Genomic DNA, 21,517 nt, shown 5'->3' with positions numbered 1-21,517 from the left:
TTATTTCCCAAGTGCAGCAGGGCTGACGCTGTAGGTGGTGACAGGACATACCAGCTCAGTAGCAGCATGCATACCCATGTGTGAGCACGGCAGGAAAGGTGCAGACCACATGTTCCCAGGGTCACGAGGACAAGCAGACGTGGCCTGAGCCCGAGCAGGAGGGCTGACTGTCACAGGACGGAGGCTGAGGGGACAGTGAGGGGACCAGCATGTCAGCAGGGGCGGGGTCTGTGGGGCACAGGGAAGGCAGTAAGGAGCTCAGGGATCCTTCCCTGTCTAGCGGCCCCACTTCTGTCCTGTGCTGCGTGGAACCCTGGCGACACTGAACCAAAGTGGGAGCCAGTGAGACAGCAGGACCAGTGCTCACTGGGGGGCTAGTGTCTGGTTCTCACCTTTCTGTGTGTCCACCGCATGCTGGGCTGCTTGCTTTCCTCCGTCGGAGTTAGCTGGCAGCTCCTCGGTGTGCATCATGCTTAGGAAACAAAAGGGTGTGGTGTGAGGACCTTCCTCACAGCGACACCCTTCGGTCTAACAGATCACCTGGACGCCAAGGAGGCGGGCGAGCTGTCCACCTTGTTTGACGTGGGCGGGATCTTCGGTGAGTCCATCACCCCCGGCTCCGTGCGTACAAACAGTGGCACATGAGTACCCAGGGCCCGGACCTCTTAGAGCTGGCTACCCCTGAGAGGACGATGTACCTCCTGGGTACACCTGCGTGGGCGCATCCCCTCCCGAGTCCTGGCTCTGCCTCTGCACCTGAGCTCTGTCAGGGACGGGTGCCCAGCAGGCGGCAAGCGGGTGGTGTTAGTAACCTGACAGGGGAGGCGGGACAGGGGCTTTCAAGGCCTAAAGCAAACCCGAGGCTCCCTCGTTGTCTCGTTGTCTCGTTGTCTCGCTGGGAGGTGCCTCTGGGGCACTCGTGTCTGACCACAAGCACATCGGCCTGTTCGAGGTCAGGCATGGCTGAGGCGGCTTCCTGCTAACGGGGACGTGAACGGGGACTTGGGAGAGGACGTCACTGCCTTCTCGCCCTGTGACTATATGTATATCCTGCTTCCTCTCTGTGGGGCCTCACCCGGGGAGGCAGCCCTCAGCACCACCCTCTGCCTGGCAGGTGGGATCCTGGCAGGCGTCATCTCGGATCGGCTGGAGAAGAGGGCCTCCACCTGCGGGCTGATGCTGCTGCTCGCGGCCCCAACGGTGAGCTGCCCCACCGCTGCCTCCCTCTGTCCTCCACCAGCCAGCACTCTCCCCCCCCGGCCCAGGCTCGATCCCTCCATGGCTCAGACCTCCCTCGGCAAACCCCGTGGGCCTGCAGAGCCCTGGCCTCCCCCGCCCACTGCACATCAGGGCCCTCCCCGCTTCCTCCCCCCAGACTCCCACTGATCCTTCAGGATCCCCGGTGCCATCCCCACCTCCCCTCAGCGCTGACCCCGCCCATCATGTCCACAGCGGGTCGCACTGTTTTTGGTATTCAGTGGAGCTGGACCTTGGCAGGGGACTTTCCACTCTGCAGCTCGGTTCCTTTTCTGCAAAGTGAGGAGACCGCAGCAGCACCTCACATTGTCAGTGTGAGGGCTAAAGGAACATTGTATCGTGACTGTCTTTACAACATGTTACATGTAACATTATTACTCCCCAGCTTGCATCATCATTATCTGGTCTGCCACTCGGCTGGGCTGTGACTGTCCCCAGACCCAGGCCTACTTTTCTGCCTTCTTGGGTGGTGGGCACCGCCCAGCACAGACACTCAAGAACCTTCACTAAGGAACTAACTGCGTGTGGCCCCCAGGCCTGGGCCCCCGCTTCCCCAGTGCAGCTGTGGGGTCAGTGGTTAGACTCCAGGAGAACTGTCCCAACCCAGCCCATCTGGCCAGGAGCTCAGAGAAGGAAGCACCGCAGGGTCCCCGTTCAGGGCCCCCAGCTCAGCGAGCACAACCGGGACCCGCGTGTCAGGGACAAGGCCAGCGGCTTCTGTGCTGGGTCCTCCACAGACACCTGCCTTCAGCCCACCCAGCCAGGGAGCAGGGCCTCCGTTCTGTTTAGGGCTGCCCCTGTCTGGCTCCTGAGAGCCACCTGCCTGGCTTCTCGGAAGCACAGACTCCAGGGCACTCTCTCGGCCACTTGTAACCCACTGTTACCCTGTTTCCGCCCGTTCACAGCTCTACATCTTCTCCACCATCAGCAAAATGGGCCTGGAAGCCACCATCGGTGAGTCCACGGGCCCTGCTTTTCCTTCACACACGTCTGTTGACCCCACAGCTTGGTGAAATGAAATGAAAAATTAACAAAGGAGCATTCAGCTGGTGTAACGGGCACTTGGCGAGGCTGAAATAGTCCCCGTGACCTCTGGGTGGGACGTTAGGAGAAGCCCACAGGACTTCTGCTCCCAGGCACCAGGCCTGCCCATGTGCAGGTTGAGAGCCAGTGTGGGAGCGGGCAGGCCACCTGCCTCGGGCAGTGACGGGCCTTAGGTGCCCAGTGGCCAGGAGCCACTCAGAGGCCAGATATCACCTGCACCCCGGGCAGGTGAGAGCAGGGCAGGCCCCAGCCTTCCTCCCAGCTGGCTCCTGTCACTGCCACTCTGGGGCAGTTGCGTAACCCTGAAGGACTGTTTTTAACTCGCACTGCCAACTCATGGCTCTGACACCTAGAAATACTGTTTCCATCCTAACAAGCCAGCGGTGGGATGGGCAGGGATGAAGGCTGTGTGATCCCACGGAAAGTTACGGGGAGGCAGGTTGCTAATGGGGGGATATCATGGAGGTTGCTGCTACCTGGTCCGAACGCGTCTGCACAGAGGAATGTGAACTAGAGGGCGGTTTAGGAAGTAACTGCGTTTCAGAAACAGGCACCATGGTACCGCGGGGACCAGCATGTGGGTGCAGGGAGGCCTGCCGCTGCAGATAAGGCTGTGGCTGCTGGTGGCCAACAGACCACGGGGGCATTTGCTATCCCGGGGCACGTGTGGTCACGTGTGTACTCGGAGCCCCGGGTTCTCGCCCCCTCGGTGTGTCAGCAGCTGCTGTCCGTTGAGGTGGAAGAACGGAGTTCCGGGTCCGAGCACAGCCTGACTCTTGGGAAAGTGGCTGGACTTGCCAAGCACGTCTCGGGGCAACTCCAAAGGAGGTGTTTATGACGATGGCCCTGGCAGCCCCCCGCCCTGGATTTGTGGGCCATCTTCCCAGCATCCCACTGGGGCAGGACCCCTTTGTGATGCCAAGCTTCCTACTTAGGATTTGCTGAGACTCTCCCGGGGGCCCAGTTCTGCTCCCTAAATCCCCTGTGGTTTCTGGTTTCCACAGCCATGCTGCTGCTCTGCGGGGCCCTAGTCAGCGGGCCATACGCGCTGATCACCACCGCCGTCTCCGCAGACCTGGTGAGTGGGCGCGTCTCAGTGCAGAGCCGGGGGACAGGAGGGCAAGTGCTGGCCGAGGTGGTCACCTCTTCCATCCCTAACAACAATGGTCTCTATTAGTACCATGCTGTGTTTAGAAAAGCACTTAAAAAAATTTTTTTTCATTGATGTCAGAGAGGAAGGGAGAAGGAAAGAGAGAAACATCAATGATGAGAGAGAATCATTGACTGGCTGCCTCCTGCATGCCCACCCCCCACCCCCCCACCAGGGATTGAGCAATCTGGGCATGTGCCCTGACTGGGAATCAAACTGTGACCCCCTGGTTTATAGATTGACACTCAACCCCTGAGCCATCGTGGCCAGGCTAGAAGCACTTTTTTTAAATGACCAGTATCTATCCATTTAAGAGTTTTCTGAGCAAATGAGGGGAGATTGTAGCCCCCATTCTATAGACGAGGAGGCTGAGGTGAGGCCAGTGGCCTGTCTCACGCCTCTGTGCTGGCCTCGCAGGCCATGGGACTGTACACCCAGAGCCTGCCCTGGGGCTGCGGCAGTGAGGCCCACTCCTCCCGGGTTCGGCCCAGTCTGGGTGCCCACCCTGTTCCCGACCCTCCACTGGTGTGGGGCCTGCAGACAAGCCAGACGGGGTCCCAGCCTTGGGAGGACATGTTCCAGACAGGATGCCACCGTGGTAAAGAGGCAGTTCCTGTGCAGGACGGTAGATGTCAATGCCACGGTGGCAGGAACCACCCTCGGCCTTGGGACCCCAGGGACCACTGACCGTCTTCCTGGAGAAGGGCTGCTGACCAGGCGACAGGTGACTCCCGATCCCGTTGACCCCAGTCCAACCCGAGGAGGCAGGCCATTCCCACCTACAACATGGAGGACAGACATGTCACACGGTATCATACACTGGCACCTGAAGGGAGCGTGGCACTAAAATACAAAATACCTTTTAAAAGTAGTTCCGTGTATAGATGAATGGGGAGAAGATACATGTGCCGAACTCTGCCCTCCAAGAGGAAGCGAGCCTCCCGCTCCTCGGGTGTGGGTTGTCTGCCACCTCCTTCCACAGGGGGCAGGTGGGACAGGAAGGTAATGTGATTCAGGGATACCTGACAGACCCGACCTCTGCCAGGGGTCAAGGTCAATGGCAACAGCGATAAGCCATGTCGACACGTGTGCCCTTGATATGAAGGGCCGAACACGGCACTTATCCTCTAGTTTTCCTCCCCCAAGCCCACTCTCCATCTAATCGTGAGGAAAACATCTGACAGATCCCAACAGAGGGGCCTCCTGCTCCTCACAGCTGTCCGGGTCACCAGGAACAAGGGGAGCCTGGAATCCGTCACAGCCAACACGATGACTCAATGTCGTGAGGGCTCCTGGACGGGAACCTGGGACAGAAAGAGGTTAAACGTCCGATAAAAAACCAATGCTACCCAAATAACGTATAGATTTTAGTGAATGACGTCCTGGGTGGTGAATTATAACAGACGTAGCATAACCGTGTAAGGAATGAACACGGGGGAAGTGGGTGCAGGACGTACAGCCACTCGAAACCTTGTCAGTCTTTCCAAGATGGGCCCTAAGGGCAGATGCCCACGCTCAGAACTGCTCTGCTGAGTTCTTGTGTAGGTTGCCCTGTGGAAGGCTGGGCTCCTTTCTCCCCCCGAGGCCCCTGGGACGAGCTTCACACCGATTTCCCTCTCTTCAGGGGACTCACAAGAGTCTGAAAGGAAACTCCCACGCCCTCGCCACCGTGACCGCCATCATCGACGGAACCGGGTCTGTAGGTACGTGGGTATTTTAGCTCTAAATTTAATTGTCACAGGGGAACCGCATCATCACGTCCTAATTAACAGATACCACGATTCCAATTGCTTTGGTGATGTTGGGATCAGCCGGCCTTCTTAAAATATGAGCAGAGCAGAAGCACGTGCAAGCCCAAGGGACCAGGGGGTGGGCACAGTCTGTCCTCTTTGGCCGGATGGTTCCAGAGACGACATGGGCGTGAGGCTGGTTGGAACCCTTCGTCAGTGTGAAAGCACCCAGGGTTTTATAAAGCCGCCTGTCGGCAAACTCCGGCCTGGCCCGCGGCCCGCTGGCCCAGGGATGTGTCTCTGTCATCTCCAGGACAGAACCTATGGGAATGGAAATGGCAGGAAAAATAGCAGGTCCCAAAGCGTGCCGGATTCCAGTGTGAGCAGCCTTGCTGAGGTTCTGGGAGAGCGTTCAGTAGCATGTTCTGAAGGACAGAAAGGTGGTCAAGTACGAAACTCATCCTCAGAGGGGCAGGTGGGCACCGGAAACTACCAGCCTGTTCTTACCAGCCAGTCCGAAGGCTGGCAGCCGCGGGCCATGTCCTTGCCCTCCTGGAGCTTTCATGTGCACTGTGACCGCTCCCTGCGGAGGCCCTGGAGCCCCCTGTGTGGGGCCTCGGCCGCCCGTTGTCTAGGAGCTCGGGCTCAAGCTTCTGCGCTCCCCAGGGTCATAGCAGCCCCGTCTTTGTCCTCATCGTTGGTGCCTTCATTTTGCCGGATCTGGGGGTGGCTTTGAATTTGCTGGATGGGGCTAGTGCCCACCTCTCTGATGTTTGTTTTAAAGTGAGACCATCCCTTTTAGGACATCTCTCGGGCCTGCAGACATGTCAGGAAAGGGAGGTGGGTGCTCTGCCCCCTGGTGTCTGCGGGCAGCTCGACTCCCCGCGTGGAGCAGGCCCACTCTCCCCGGCTCATGTGGCCCACGAGAAACTTCCTCAGCTGGGAGTCACACTCACGGGAAGTCGGGCTATGATGCACTGGGACTGTGCAGCCTGCGCTCCGCCTCCTGTCCCGGAGGCCTTGGTGTGAGTCAGTCGACTCCCACTGTGAGCCGCTGTTAGAGGCCCTCACAGCTGCTGGCAGCACCGGTTGCTGCCAGAAAGCAAGGATGGGGCTCAAAAAGAGGGAAGAATGAATGAGGAGAAAAACACATCTTTCTTGATGTTCTCAAAACAAGAGGGAAGCAGAGGTAGCTGCCTCAGAGGGAGTCGCTGCATCTGTAAAGGGGCTGCGCTGAGCTGTGTGGGAGAAACCCAAGCGCAGCTCTGAACCCCTCAACCTCTCGGAGGATGAAAGAGGGCACCCGAACCACATGTCACCCCTCCACTGACCCCAGCACTCGCTGATGTAGACGGTCGCGCCCACACGCACAGGCCTGGCAGGGACCCGGACCTCCAGGCTCTGCCGCTCCAGTGCACAGGCCCCGAGGGGGCGGTTGCCATGGAAACGGCACACGCTTGTCCACCGCGGTGTCTCCCTCATTATTTCTCTCCGGAAGTGCTGCCCAATGTGGCAGAAGCAGAGAAAGGCTCGAGGGGAAATGCCCGCTGGCAAGGCCACGGTGTCTGAGTTATGCCGTCACGTGGAGAGTCTGTCCCACGGAGGAGTCCACAGTGGTGCTTCTCCCCGGCCTTCGTGTCTGGCCGTGGTTTTCCCCATAGGCTCACATCTGCATCTCTGAGGCCTCTCTTCACCCGCTGTGCCCTGGGCACCGGGGCCCTCATCGCTGGCACAGGGGCCTCTGTTTGTTTTTGTTAGTTTTTTTCTGCGGGGGTTTTTTTCTGGAAAACTTACTCTTCAGATGTTGAACTTTCTGGATTGATCTTCCATTTCCTTTTCTTCCTTTCTTTCCTTCCCACCTGCACCGTGTTTTTCTTCTTTCTCGGAGGCGTCTTGACGGTCTGACCTCTGGTGACCTTTTCCTCTGGCTCGCATAGTGTTAATATTCGTTAGGTTCGCCTGCCTTTCGGTGCGGCCTCCTCTTATCTCCTGGCTGCTGTTAGACCGAGTCATGTGAAATCGCCGACACCGACCCGGTTTGCAGACACAGAAGTGGAAGTTCCGGATGGTTCAGCCTAGTTGTCCGTTAGCTCTGAGGGGATTACACTCCTGGAGTTTCCTTCTCCCCAGTCGGGGCCTTTCCTGCTTATTTGCTTTCGCTGAGGTTCCTCAGGTACCGGCGGATCCTGGCCCGGCCCTTCATGCTCATTCTTCAGGACGAGCCGCTGAGCACCTATTAGAAACTTGCTGCAGGGGAGGCGTGTCGCTGCTGGTGCTCAGGGTCGTGGGTCCGCCTGGAATCTGGAGGAGATGCCCCCAGTGCCCAGGGGGAGGAGGGGGGATTGGCTACCACCATTCTGCTGTGTGTGGGAGGGCAGGCGGCGGCTTGGCAACAATGGTGGCCTCCCCCGCATTCCCCTGTGCTTGGCTGCTGCTGACTCATCCTTGCCCTACACTGGCCTTGGTGTCCCGGAGCCCAGAGCCTCTGGTGCAGATTCTCCAAAGGTTAAGCTGTGCTCGCCTGCAGGAGTGGGGGTGTTGGGGGAGGGGGGTGTTCACTGGAGTATTTGTGGAGGAGAAACCTGGGATGGGGGGTGGAGGGACATAGGGAACAGTGCTTTAGACAAGACCACAGCCAACTCCCCTTTTCCTCCCCTGCCGCCTCCCCCTCCCACCCTCTGCTCCTCCCTCCCTCCCTCCCTTGCCTCCTGGGCCTGGATGGGCCTGGCCCTGAGCAGGGGTCCCTGGCCTCTTCCTCTAGAACAGCGGTTCTCAACCTGTGGGTCACAACCCCTATGGGGGTCAAACGACCCTTTCACAGGGGTCGCCTAAGACCATCGGAAAACACATACATAATTACATATTGTTTTTGTGATTAATCACTATGCTTTCATTATGTTCAATTTGTAACAATGAAATTGGGGGTCACCACAACATGAACTGTAATAAAGGGTCATGGCATTAGGAAGGTTGTAACAATGAAATTGGGGGTCACCACAACATGAACTGTAATAAAGGGTCATGGCATTAGGAAGGTTGAGAACCACTGGTCTAGAACATGAAGTAGCACCTGCCATGTCTGCTGTTGTGTCCTTTAAAACCCACCCTCCAGGGACCGACGCCTTCTCACCTCCCTTCTCTTCGTGGGTTTATGAGTTTTAAATTCAATTGTGGTTCGTTTGTGGTGTTTGGGAAGTTAGAGAACAACCTACCCTGTTTACCTGGAAGTTCTTCTGAGACAAAGAAAACCACAGTCACATCTCAGGTTACAAAAGTAGTAAGTGCCCTTTGCAAGCACTTGGGGGAGTATCGGTAAGTAAAGGAGTAAAGTGGGGACCTCCCTCTCTGAGGCCAAACCTCAGAGTTCATGCCCCTGTGTGAACTCTTCATGCCTCTCCAGTTCGCCATCCACACACGTATCACAATCATTCCGTTCCTGCAGGAGAATAATGGCCAAACCCACCCGCAGACATTCTTGCACAGGGGTCTTTGGGCATCTTGAGGAATATTTCTTTTCTTTTGTTTTTATAATTTTTTTAAAAATTGTGGTCATAATTTTAGACAAATACAAAGAATTCACACAATGTTTGCCTTATCATCTCCCCATTCTCTCACCCCACACACCTATAACACGCACCTGTCCACACACATGTACACTTATGGGGACATGAGCATATTTTTCTGAACCTCTTAAGAGTGAACTGCATTCATGCTGCCCCTTCACCAGCAACTATGTAGTCAGTGTGTTTTCCCCAAAACAAGGAACTCCCTGACGTGACCTCAGAACAGTGATCAGAATCAGGAAACTAGCATTGATACTGTCTTAGTATCTACACACCTTACATTTCTCCAAATGATATTTTTATAGCATTAGACTCGGATTTCTTTATTATAAAATGTTTCGATAGGATTATTGGATCAAAAGAACATTTTAATGACAATACATATTTTAGATTTGCGTCTAGAAAAAGGTTGTGCCAATCGTGCCCTGGGCAGGACTGAATATAATTCAGCTTCTTACCCCTCACCACTCTGACAGGTGAGGCAGCGCCGCTGCTGTTTTCATGCTTTTGCTTAGTTATCAGTGAGGGTCTGAGCCCCGCTCTGGTGCTGCAGACAGCCCCGCCCGAGGCCGTCCTCACGCAGAACGCATGCCCACTTGCCTCATTTCAGGAGCGGCCCTGGGCCCTCTGCTGGCCGGGCTCATCTCCCCGTCGGGATGGAACAACGTGTTCTACATGCTGATGTTTGCAGATGCCTGTGCCTTACTGGTAAGTCTGTGGCTCCTTGTCAAGCAGCCTTTCATGAGCGTCTCCATGTGACACCTTCCCCGAGGGCTCCTGCAGCTCTCAGGGACACTGGGCCTGGGGCGTGTCCTCACTTCTCTAAATGTCACTGCCCGAGACCCTTCCTCTTCCTGGTTTAAACAAAGGGCAGAAGCAGAAGCGGCCATCTGCTGCTGGTGCTGCAGGACCACGCAGAGAGGCCAAGTGCAGGCTCCCTGGGGCTCCCGGCCCTGTCACCTGCAGGCCAGGGGGACTGCCCATGGCGTGTGGTCAGACGAGCAGCCGGGCTCTCACATCCACCGGCCAACCCTCTGCAGTGCATGCAGCAGCCAGGCCGGCGGGGCCTCCCTGCCGGGAGAGGTGCACACGGGCCGGAACTTTCCTCGTGTGTCAGAGGTTGAGCTCTGTCCTTCAGAATTGTCACCACTATTGAGGGCTTGTCCGACACTAACAAACAGCAAGTATTTTCCTCCTGCTTCCCTTTCTTTCAGTGACCCGCTTGTTATAATCACAGGCTTCTTCCTACCCACACTTCTCACCTTTGGAACTTGGTAGAATTGATGTCAGAAAAATGCCTCTTCTCTCTCTCTAGTCTGTACATTCGAGGGGACTTCTAACCTCCCAATTGAACCTGAAGCCTCCAAGGAGACGAACGTTCCTCCCTCGGGGTTCTGGCTGAGGTTCTGGCTGAGGCTCAGTCCTGGGTCCTGCATGGCTGCGTGGGTTTCACGCTGTCCCTCCAAACCCTCCCACTGGCACAGCGTCCCAGAACCAGACGTCCCTCAGGGACCCATTCAGAGCCCCAGGGCGCTGCCCACCGTGGGCCTCGAGCTCTTCTGGGGGCTGGTGTCACACTTGGGGGAAGACTGGAGACACACAAGGAAAACCAGTTAAATTCAGGTGGTGTTTGGTCCTCAGTCTGGACTTGGGAGCTGGTCCTGAGCCCTCTCGGCATGAAAGAGATCATGAAGGCGAAGAGCTCGCCAAGGCGAAGGCTGGGCTGTGCTCGGTTTACCCGGCAGCATCAGCAGCGCCTGGGGGCTGCGGGCGGGATGACTGCCTCAGCCGCCAGAGCCCGTGCTGAAGGCTCGCCTGGCTCTGAGCCCCCTGCGCGGCTCTCCAGTCCCCCGTGTCACGTGGTTGTGGGTCACCTTGTCTTTCTGCCTTTTTCCCACTGGGACATTTCATGACTGGACTCACTTCGTTTTAAACATGACTTGCACCTGCAGTCCCTCTGGCTGAAGTCTCTCCTGCAGCCTCATTTCCAGCAGCACGTCCTCCACAGGGATTCGTAAGCAGCAGCCCTGCGCTGGGGCTTCTGCTGCCTGTGCGCAGGCCTCAAGGCCTTTATGTTCTGAAGAAGTGTCCGGGGGCAGACGCTGGCATGTGCTGGGCGAGCCCAGCAGGCCGGCTCCAGTGGGGGCAGGGCGGCACTCGGGGTCTCGGCTCTCGGGGTCTCTGTGGCAGTGACCGCGGTCTTGTCTTTGTTTGGGTGCAGTTCCTGATCCGCCTCATACACAAGGAGCTGAGCTGCCCAGGGTCAGCGACAGGGGGTCAAGTTCCGTAAGTCCCCCGGGCCCCTCCTCCCTGTGATTACAGCGCTGCTGCTTCAGACGTCTCTCTGGCTTATCTGCCGCCCACACCTGGCTGCTCTCACAGAAGAAAGACAACTCCCGCTTCCCCTTCATCCCACAGCTCGCTGGCTCCCCTTTTCCTTTGCCCATAAATGGCTGATGTGGATCGATCCTGGTCGTCTCCCCTCCAGATCTGAGTGAAAGACGGGAGCCGGGAGCCGGGAGATGGCAGACGGCCTCCTTTGTTCTCAGGGAGCTGGGCTCTTGTTCTCAGGTGGCAGCCAGAGCTCAGCCCGGCCCCTGCCCCCTTCCTGTCTCCACTCCCCCCTTGGTCCCCAAGGCTGTGGGGCGGGGCAGGGATGGGCAGGAAGCCCCCCCACCCCCCCCCCCCTGCAGAGGGGAGGGAAGCTGGCACTCCCTCCGAGGGGCTTGTGCAGGGCCAGGGGCATCTGTCCTCCGACCGCCATGTCTGTGTGACCAGCTGCTATTTCACCCTTTCCTTTCAGGTTTAAGGAACACTGACCACTCAGTTCTGCAGAGGGACGCCAGGCCCATCCACAAACTGTCTTTCAAGGAAAAGTTCATGTAAAGGATCCTGTGTTGAAAAGAATGACTTACTCCTGCCTTTTGCACATGCACCTGGAAAAGACACAGAAGCCACCTTGAGAACTCCCGGTGCTGTTTCAGACGGGCCTGGCGCTCGGGGACCGCAGTGAGGAGGTGCTGTGGCCATGGTGGAGCCCGGGGACACCTGGCATGTGCTGTGGGACACTCAGGTGCCCTGTCTCTCAGGTATTTCGGCGTAGAATGCTAGAACGGGGTGAGTGCCCGAGGGCGGGAACTCCAAGGACACTCGTGGAAGACAGTCGGCTCCAGCAGCACAAGGGAGGAGGCAGCCAGCAAACAGCCCCTTCCCAGTGACGGAGCCTCACAACTGAGTCAAACCCACGGAGCAGGACTGCCAGCACTTCCTCTCTGTGCCCACCTGACAGCCACTGTGAGACAGAGCAGCGAGGAAGCATCCACGCCTGCGGGGCCCCGGGGGCACCAGGAATGCCAGCCCCGGGGCCCCCGGGATTCCCGTCATCCCAGCTCTGGGCCCTGACACTGCTGGCCCCCTGTGGGGTCCGGGAAGACGGGCAGGGGCCTGAGGGCTGAGGGGGGAGGCACTGGCAGTGGCTGGTCCCAGTGCTGAATGTGTTCACTCCCCACGGGCCAGACACCTGGGACGGCGGGTTTATTTATTTAGAGTGTGTGCTGTGCTATGAGCCTGGCTCACAGGGCATTTGTTATTTATTAAGACAGACTGATTGTTCCGTGGCCACTGTTCTCTCGGTTGTTGCCTAGCAAAACCCTTATCTACCCTTTGAAATAAAATGTTTTTTTAAAAAACTCAATCAGAATGGTGATTGTTCCTGCTCACTTTCCAATAGAACTGCGTGTTCCTGGTTTTCTGTTCCAGCAGAGAAGGGCCACCCTGCTGGGGAGCAGGCCGAGCTTCCTTCAAATACAGGATGTTTTGTAAGTCATGCAATTGAAGGCATAAGCCAAGATTTGTCCTTGACTGTGAAATGTCACCCAGGGGAGGAGCGGGCTGCCCTTGAAGTCGCACACGGAGTGCAGGCTTTCAGACCTTCCTACACAGGCATCTCCAAGTCTGCGTGACGCGCATTTCCCTCAGGAGGATGCGTGGATAGCACTCCCCGCTGCCCCTTCACAGCATGAAGGGCGGTGCTCGGAGCCGGTCAAGGACACCACCAAGGTCAAGGTCACTATCGTCATTCCCACAAGGGTCAGAGAAGGGCCAGGCCTGATGAAGGTCTTCTGAATGGCCCTGTCCTCACAAGCCGGCTAGCTTTTTCCTAACAGAAGTTACTGACACATTTAAAGGGTTTCCTCCTCCTATAAAGTTCCACAAACACCAAGTGGATTATACACAGCTTCATACACACAGTTCACTCAGCTCACAGGTTTGTTTCTCTTTTCCATCCTGTGTTTTGTCCTTCACCTCCAGCAGCTTCCTTTTCCTGGGTCCCTGTCCCTGGCTTTCAGCTGCCCCTCCAGGCCCTGCCCACAAGGATCAAGGTGGCCGCGCTGGTCCATGCCCCTGCGGTTGCAGCCCCCTGCTCACCACCTCTGTCCTCGGTGCTCACTTTAGAATTAAATTGAATAAACAAAGGGCCACTCAGTAATGCACAGAGAATTCTTTTCTAGTCTCTCTGACCTCATCAAAGGCCGAGGTCAGGTGTTAAGTGGACCCACTTCCTGTTTGCACCTTCCCGAGAGCAGCCACATCTGGAGTGGAGTGACAGGCGGCTGAGGCAGCGGTTGCCTTCCACAGCCACGGGGGAAGGGAGGCCTTTGGAAACGGAGAGCCTGCGCTTTTTGAAAATGAGGACCCACGGCCAAGTGTTAAAGCAGGTCAGAGGAAACACATTCTCCATCCATGACGGGAAGATTTCATCACGACTTTTAGGGAGAAGGTGTATGATTTGAATATAAAAACACACTGCGCTTCGCCTGATCCAGAGCAGCGGCTGAGGTGCCTCGTCCGCAGAGCCCGAGGGCGCAGCCACTTGCATCCGTATGGAAATGGCACTGCCTCTCATGAATGTGTATGCGCCTGAGATTTTCCCATTCAAATCCTCACAAAGTGCCAGGATGATTGAGATGCAGGCTGGCGAAGGGGCTGTGACAGAACCAGGGTGGGACCACAGTCACAAAGCAAGGAAGACGCACAAACATGCCCCTTGAAGTCAAAAACCAGGACCACCCCTGCAATCGCAGCTGCAAAATCCAAGGAAACAAAACTACTAGAAAAAATAACTGAAAAGAAACACAAGTCCTAATGTCTTATTGTCAGATTCTGCCGACATAAAACCACTCGGCCAAGTCAGGGCAGAAGCTGGTGACTGCTCACTCAGTCTCTGCGTATCTGATCGGGAGCTGGAGCAGCGCAGGAACTGGCCTGGCCCGGGGACCACACTTGGAGGAACAGCACAGAGGGAGGCGTGTGGCCGTGTGGCCGTGTGGCTGGGGGGTTGCTGAGGGAGAGCAGAACGGAGGCTGGCGTGGGCATGCGGGGGCTGCTGTGAATTGCCCACAGTGTGTCGTGGGGACGTCCCCAAGGGGCCTGAGCTGAGCCGCAGGCTGGCTGAGCCGCAGGCCTCCGCTTCTCCAACCGGGATCCTGTGCCAGATGCAAACAGGAGCCCCTAGTTCAAAAGCAGGAAGAGGTGCTGTTCAGGGTTCTGAAATACAAAATGCTTTCCTGTCTTCTGCTGTAGGAGGCGGTAGGAGGAGGGGTCACAGAAGGGGGGCCTCGGCTCCGGTCCCCGGCACCCCCTTCGCTGTCCCACCAGCTTCACTGACAAACCACAAAGGCAGGGATGACATTATTCAGAATTTCAACCGGCGACTGCAGAGCATTCAGCCCCAAGCACGGGGCCCTCTGAGCACAGGGTCCCGTGTGACGGCACTGGTCATGTGCCCATGACGCTGGCACAGACTTACAGTGGGAGCCGAGGGCCAGATTAGAGCCTGGCTGGTCCTGGCAGGCCCCAGAGACAGAGCCAGGAAGGAGGGGCGGGCTCACCTGGTCTCCCTCCCTGGGGGGCCCTCCATATGACACAGCCAGTTAGGGTAACAGCTGCCCCGAGGGCTTCCCTTTCCAGTGTGTTCCGGAATGTTCTGCCCTTTAGAGAACAAGTGCACTGTGAGCGCCTCCTCCCAGGCCTTCCACAGGGAGGGCCGTCAGCCTTTGTTATCCTACACCCGTCGCTTGGTGTCATTGTCACCTGAGGCTCACGCCTGGTGCGCTTACTCCCTTGAGTCAAACTAAGCTGATGGCCTAAGACACGCAGGTAATTCTTTCTGCCTCAAAGTAGGTGTGAGTGAGGCCCACGCAGGAGCTGGGTCTGCACCAGGAAACCGGGGTGCTTTGGTGGACACCCGAGAAGCAGGCAGCTTGTTTCCTGGGTGTCCATGGGCAAGGACTACAGCCTTTATTCCCTAAGCATGTGGGACCCCGAGACTGAGCGTCAGCATCGCATCACGGAGACCCAGGCCCTGGCCCGGGAGCCCCGGGCAGCCGCTGTGTGCAGTAGCTGTAAATGCACAGCGTGCGACCGAATCCACGGCCAGGGAGAGACGATTACCAGGCCCAGAACAGGCCCCTGGCCCTCCCTGCTCTTAGAAGCACACATGACTCTGACCTTAATGTTTTTCATTTAATACGGTGAGTGAGCGGCGACCACGTGCCTGTCGGCCTCTGGGGCTCCCTTCAGAGCCGTCCTCTTTATAGCTTTGGCCCCGTTGGCCCCAGACCACAACAAGCAGATAAGTGAGCAGGCCATTCCAGGGGGCAAGGTCTAGGAAGAAATTAAACCAGGACCCAGGTCAGGAAGTGGAAGTGGCATTTTACACCGGACGGCTGTCTCTGAGGACAGGACAGCTGAGCAGGAAATTCAGTGAACGGTGGAGCAAACCATGCAGGAGAAGTCCTTGCAGGCCCAGAGGTCTTAACAGGATTTTTCCAGACAAGCAGGGCAAGGGGGGAGGACGGGCGAGGGGCAGGGGAGGGGGGAGGCCAGGAGAGCAGGCCCCGTCCTGCTAACAGTGCCGAGCCCAGCTGACCTCCGCCCCAGGTGCCGGGAGGTGGCATATGTGCAGGGCCCCTCACGATGCCCCAAACCGGAGGCCATCCTGGCTCCATGATCACGGCCATCGCTGCAGATCCGGGGTGGGTGCCGGTGGTGCTGCGGGGTCCAGGCAGGGGCCGTATCATGGCCTCCGCCACGGACGGAAGAGGGGGGTGAGGAGGGGCACAGACTGAGGACAATCGACTTTTCAGGGCCTGCGTGCTGCTCCTGCCTGGGGTCTGAAAGGCTGAGGGCCCACTTTTTGTTGTTGGTCTCTTTCTTTTGTTCTAACTTAACCCGACTCCTTTGCTGCCACAAGGGGGCCCCTGAGAGCTGATTCACAGATGGGCCCGGAGAGGACAGTGCCCAGGGCAGCGTCCCCTGCAGGGAAGAGCCCAGCAGATCCCCAGAGCTCCCCGCAGGTCTGGGTGTCGGTCTCGGGGCACATTTAACAGGTGCGAGAACCAAAGGGCAGGCGCTTTGCTTCAGACCGCCAGCGCCAGCAGGGCCAGGTGGGCCTGCAGGCAGAGGGGAGGAGGGTGGGCACAGGTGCGGGGACAGGACTGCCCAGCACAAAGGTAGGACGCCAGACAGACGTCAAGTTCCAGCACAGGGGAGCCTCCCACACAGACACCACCCGCTCCTCCCCACGCTTCTCCTGAAGCCTCGCCCTCCCTCCTTTTATAGTAACAAATACATACATACATACATACATACATACATACATACAATGAGGGAACTGAGGCCCGGGGAGCTTACCGCACTCGACCCCCTCGCCCTCTGTGGCTGAGCCAGGGTCAGCATCCGCCTGCGTCTGCAGCTCACAGTCCGTCTGTCCTTCCCCAGCCAGCCTGGGAGCCCAGGCTCACCCACTCTGACCGGAGACGCCGCAGCAAGCCAGGCTTCCCTGTGGTTCCGTTTTACGTGGGTTTTTAAAAAACACTTCTTATGGGAATTCTCGTGTGTCACAAAAATAGACAAGAAAATAGATTACGTTCCTGGTGCCCGTCACCCAGACTCACAGTCAGCACCACCGCGCCTTCACTGTGTCATCTTGACCTGCCCCCGTTCTATTCTCATGTTCCCCTTAAAAGGTTGTGTGTTTTTAAGAAAATTCTAGAATCTTGTCATTGCAAACCAAACAATGTCACTGCCTGAACCAGACCTTTTTGCTCGGCCTCTGGTTCTGTGGGAACCAGGGTCAGACACCGTTTGCCACGTCCGGACAAAGTCATCGAAGCCCCGAGAGGTCAGGCGACTCCACGAAGCCGTCCCCCCAGGGCCCTGCCTGGTGACCTAACCCGTGAGCACGAGGAGCGAGCCCCACCCTCGCCGTCCCCCTGGGCCGGTGCTCACACCTGTGCCACGCAGACGGAAACGGAAGAGCGGGCACGAGCGACGAGGACAAGCCTGAGCACTGGTCCCTCGCTCGCCTCCTCAACACAGGACTGATCAATCCCGCCGGCTGGTGTGGAAAGGGAAGGGAAATGAGTAAGAAGCTCAAGTCGCCACTAACTTTATTTATAGAAACGCAGGATGGAGTGAGAAATGGATGTCGCTGGAATTCCAAGGAGGGGAAATGATAAATCATTGCCTCCAAATCACTTGGAATGCAAGAAAACCACCCAAATGCCAGTGACTCAGCAGAGCGGGGAGGGGATTTGATCAGGACTGGGGACTACTGGAGGCCTTCCGTTTGGTGACAGATTGCGTTCCCGACGCCCTCCAGGACAGACCCGGCTCTCCTCCGAAGCTGCCCAAATCGTTTGCAAATGTGGGCTGGGGAGCAGCGAACACTGAGCCCTTCTCCCTAGTGAAGCTGGAGCACAAACCCAGGACCTGCCCCTGGAATTAGACCCTGGGAGGTGGTGGAGGGAACACTGGGGCTCTCAGGTGAACAGACAGGTGTGCGCCAGGGTTTGCTGCCTCCTACCCCGTCCTGTGTGCAGCCAGCACAGACCGAGCAGGCGATGGGCCACAGAACAAGTGTGTCCTCTCTCCTGGCCCACCTTGGTCAGCCCCCCACAAGGCTGGTCCCCGGCCCTGGATGCTACCCAACAGGCTTACAACGCTTCCTTTCCCTTGAGTTCCCCAGAAGTCCTTGGTGTCTGTGGTCCTCTGGGGGTCTCATTCGCATCTTGTTGCCAAATATTTCCAACTCCTGCCCCTTCTAAGCACACGCGGTGATGGCACTGCCAGCCCCTGCCTTGTCTGGCCAACGTACTGTGGGGGTGACACGTGCCCCTTCTGGGCTGGAACATTTCCTTGCCCAAGCGTGACCTCCCTCTGAGGGTGCCCGGTGAGGTCTGAGGAGCTGGCTGCTGCGTGCGTCCTGCTCAGGTGCGAAGCGCAGCCCCTGACAGTCTCCGACGACCCCCGACGGTCCCCACCTGTGACCTTCAAGACAGAAGGCTGGCGGGAGGGCAGTGAGGAAGCTGTGACTGAGGCAGGAAAGGGGTCGCTCTGGGCAGGCTGTGGCGACTCATTAACCCCCTGGGAGCAGATCTTACTGCTCAGCAAATCACAGCTCCAGGGGAGGTGGTTGGAAGCCAGATTGTGGGAGTGTGTGTTGGTTACTGGGAAGATATTATAAGAAAATATGAACTCAGCAAACAGCGATGGGGTCTGTGAACAGACAGGACCTGAGGGTGAGAAGGAAGCCCTGCTCCTCCCACACCAGCAGCGAGTGATACAAGGAGCACAGAGCAGGAGGCACCCAGCGCATCCGTGAGGGAGCCCTGCAAGCGGCCAGGCAGGGGCTCTGCCGGCCGAGCCTAAGAGGCTGGCCACTCTGAGGATGGCTCAAACCTGCAGCAAGGCGGGCAGCCCTCCTTCTCTGCAGCAGCTTGTTCTGTAAAGGCTGCGTGCGCACTGACATAGCACAGAGCGCCCATCGCTCCTGGGGGAAGTGCAGGGTCTCGGTTTTCTAAGCCTCTGGTCACAGCATTGTCCTGTGACAGGGCCGGGGGGCAGATCTCAGCCAAACTTTCTAGAAAGTTCTGAAGCTTGACTACAGACGGACGTAAAACTGAATAGGTTGCATCCCAAGTTCATTTGTGAGTGATTTGTCCAGAGTCTGTGTTCCCACGTAGGACAGGCCAGCCCTCAGAGCCCTGCCGTGGGCCACACCACCGAGGCCAGGCGGTGGCCTGACTTCTGTGTCATGGAATCGGGGTGCAGACGGAAGGAAGAGCCGTGCCGCGCCTCCCTCCTTACCAATCATGAGGTGGCCCCTCTGCCTTTGGCACTTGCCTGCCTCTCTGTGTTCTGAGCACCGGCCTCAAGGCGCCCTGGGGACCCAGGACCCTCGGGAGAGTCCCATCCAGCCTGTCCCCCCGCCCCAAAGTGCTCCATGTCCCCATCCACCTCATCATCCTCTGTGACAACAAAATCTCAGCGTCCTTCGTCTGATCCTCTCGGCTCCGAGATGAGGGAGGGGAAGCCACGGTGATGAAGGCACACTCATCCTCCGACTGGTTTTTACAGAGGCACTTGTCCTAACAGGTGATGTCACCTCGAAGCAGAGGTCAGAGTGGGGAGACAGCCCAGGGAGGGTCGGTGAGATGGCAGGGGACTGAGCGGTCACTAGACCTGACTCGGTTCCCTTCCTGAGGTCCTGCTTCTCCTGCTCCTTCTCCCTCTCACTCCACCTCCCGGGAACCTCTCAGGATCAGCATCTGCACAGCTTTCCATCGCCTCCAGGGTGGATGGTGTCAGTGTTGTGTGACGAGTGGCCAATGACAGGGGAGACGGGGACAGGCAAGGACAGGGCTCCCTGGGCGTCGGGACTGCTTGTATTTATGACTGTTTATACCACGGGCGTCTGTGAGGCTGAGGTTCCCTGGCGTCATAGAGTTGAAATCTTTTGCCGTGGATGAATCAGATGCACTCACAGGCTACTTCTCTGTTTCTCTTTTTATTATCAGTTGAAAAACAGAGCAGAGTCCCTTTTGCGTTCCCGGCAGGCTCCGGTCGCCCACGCCTTCCTCCCGCGGACGGCTCTGGTGCCGGCAGCTTTTCTGGGGAGCAGAGAGGCTCCCGGGTTTGTGGTCGCCGCAGAGGACCATGAGGGCTCTAGAGCAGGGTCGGCTCTCACCGTGAGCCCAGCTTGGCCCCCACACCCGCAGGTCAGTGTGGCTTCCCCATCTCACAGGGGAAGAAACGAGGCTCACGGAAGCCAGGGGCCTTGCACGGTCACCGCTGGACAGCCCAGGGCTACCGGCCCACGCGTGCCCCCCTGAGGCACAGGCACCCACAAGGACGAGTCTGAGTGGCTCCCTGGAAGTGGGTGCAGGCCGGTGGCTCTCCCAGGTGATTGCAGGGGTGATGTAAGGATGAGGACCGTCGACGGTCGGGTGCTGCCGTAGAGGACGGCGGGTGCCGAGGTGGCCGTGCCATGATGGCGAGTGTCCGAGGCCCCAGAGCTGTCACCGACCCTCCCCAGGACCCCCTGACTGTTCCCAGCTGGTGCCTGCCCGCCGCTGAGTCCGCTTTCCACCTCCTCCTCAGTTCGGGGCATATCGGCTACTGAGTGGGTGTTGGTTCCTGTGGTTTCAGAACCAGAATGCAAGCGGGTACCCAGGACTGGATCACCTGGCGGGTCCCGGGAGAGTCCACGTCCTCCCAGCCACAGACAGTCCTGTGGCAGCTGAGGGGATCAGCTCCATCTTCATTTCTAGGCTGCGGCCCAACCACAAGGCCCGGTCGATACCTTCCGCTCTCCGTGAGTTTATTAAAGAGCTTTTTGTCACAGAGGCACCTTCTCGAAATTGATTGTTTTTCTCATCGGGAAGAAGGAAACCGCCATGGTCTGTTAAGAGGGGGAGAAACGGACCGTGTGGAGACCTCTGGCCACACACAAACCACCGCCCGTTTGACCCGCAAGGCTCCCCTCTCAGCGTGTCACCTGGCATCTTCCACAAGACATTACCCTCGAAGAACTTATACAAACGAGGCTGGAGGACTGAAGGGGCGAATTAAAGTGGGTTTCCCCGCTGCCCGCCCATTCCTAGCGTCTCCGGGGGCCGCAGTGAGATCTGTCACGGGAAGCAAGTGTCCACCACGCTCAGCCCTCGCTCTGCTCAGCTCACGTCTCGTCAAGTGCGTCCAACAAAACAAACATTTTAAGTTATTTTCAGTGCTTGTCTTCCAAATGGCAGGGCCTCACCCAGACAGGACCTCCTGGGGGCCTGGGAGTGTCCGCAGGCAAACAGCTCGCATGGGCCCGTTGCTCCCGCAGGCTTCTGCCCAGGAAAGTCTGCTCCTGAGCTCCGAGGGCTGACCTTGCCCCGTCCCCGCCACACGCAGGGCACACGGGCTATTGTTCCCGCAGGAGCAGCACGGAGACTCGCCCCGCTGTCACAGGAGGTGCCCGCGGTGCAAGGGCCCGACATGAGTGTGACTCATTCAAAGCAGATGCTCTCGGAAGCCTCCTCTTTGTCCAAAGGCGCCTGAGGGCGACGATGGGAAGGCCAGGGTTCACCCCAACAACTGTCACCTTGAGACGACAAGCCTGGACTCAAACCCTGCCTGAACATTGCGCTGCAGGGCCCGGCTGTGCCCGCGGGTAAATTCATCGTTTCCCCTTCCAGGGTCTTTCTGTCCCGTGTCATGAATGAACGGTCCATGGGCCTCCCTACTTCAAAGGGTTACAAGGCACTGGTTCTGGCAGCAGAAAACCGGCAGAAATAATCTCAGGGATGCGTGGAAGCACCCGTTCCAAGGAATGCCATCTTCCCGAGGCTAACGGGGGGCAGTTCCATCTTCCACCTCCCAGGTGCTGCTGACTTTATGGATTCGTTCCTTAAAAAAGAAAATGATTCCTATTATGTGTCTGA

General features: G+C 57.8%; 1 protein-coding gene across 3 annotated transcripts in view; it reads left to right on the top strand.

The window, feature by feature from the left end:
* Window positions 1–12,438, top strand: part of SLC37A1 (solute carrier family 37 member 1) — a 56,018-nt gene extending 43,580 nt beyond the window's left edge. For all 3 annotated transcript variants that reach the window (XM_070407139.1, XM_070407136.1, XM_070407137.1), the window contains exons 13-20: window positions 536–598; window positions 1,115–1,200; window positions 2,163–2,211; window positions 3,306–3,379; window positions 5,076–5,154; window positions 9,355–9,452; window positions 10,966–11,030; window positions 11,548–12,438. In XM_070407139.1, coding sequence (XP_070263240.1) covers window positions 536–598; window positions 1,115–1,200; window positions 2,163–2,211; window positions 3,306–3,379; window positions 5,076–5,154; window positions 9,355–9,452; window positions 10,966–11,030; window positions 11,548–11,563 — 530 coding nt within the window. In that variant the 3' untranslated portion in view covers window positions 11,564–12,438. The remainder of the gene's footprint in view (window positions 1–535; window positions 599–1,114; window positions 1,201–2,162; window positions 2,212–3,305; window positions 3,380–5,075; window positions 5,155–9,354; window positions 9,453–10,965; window positions 11,031–11,547) is intronic.
* Window positions 12,439–21,517: the final 9,079 nt, after the last annotated feature.

The sequence above is a fragment of the Myotis yumanensis genome, unplaced genomic scaffold (genome assembly GCF_028538775.1).
Source record: "Myotis yumanensis isolate MYYU_CA2020_CCGP unplaced genomic scaffold, mMyoYum1.0.hap1 SCAF_2, whole genome shotgun sequence".
Taxonomy (NCBI): Eukaryota; Metazoa; Chordata; class Mammalia; order Chiroptera; family Vespertilionidae; genus Myotis; species Myotis yumanensis.
The sequence above is the reverse complement of the archived record's forward strand: the minus strand, read 5'-3'. Positions and strand labels throughout refer to the sequence as shown.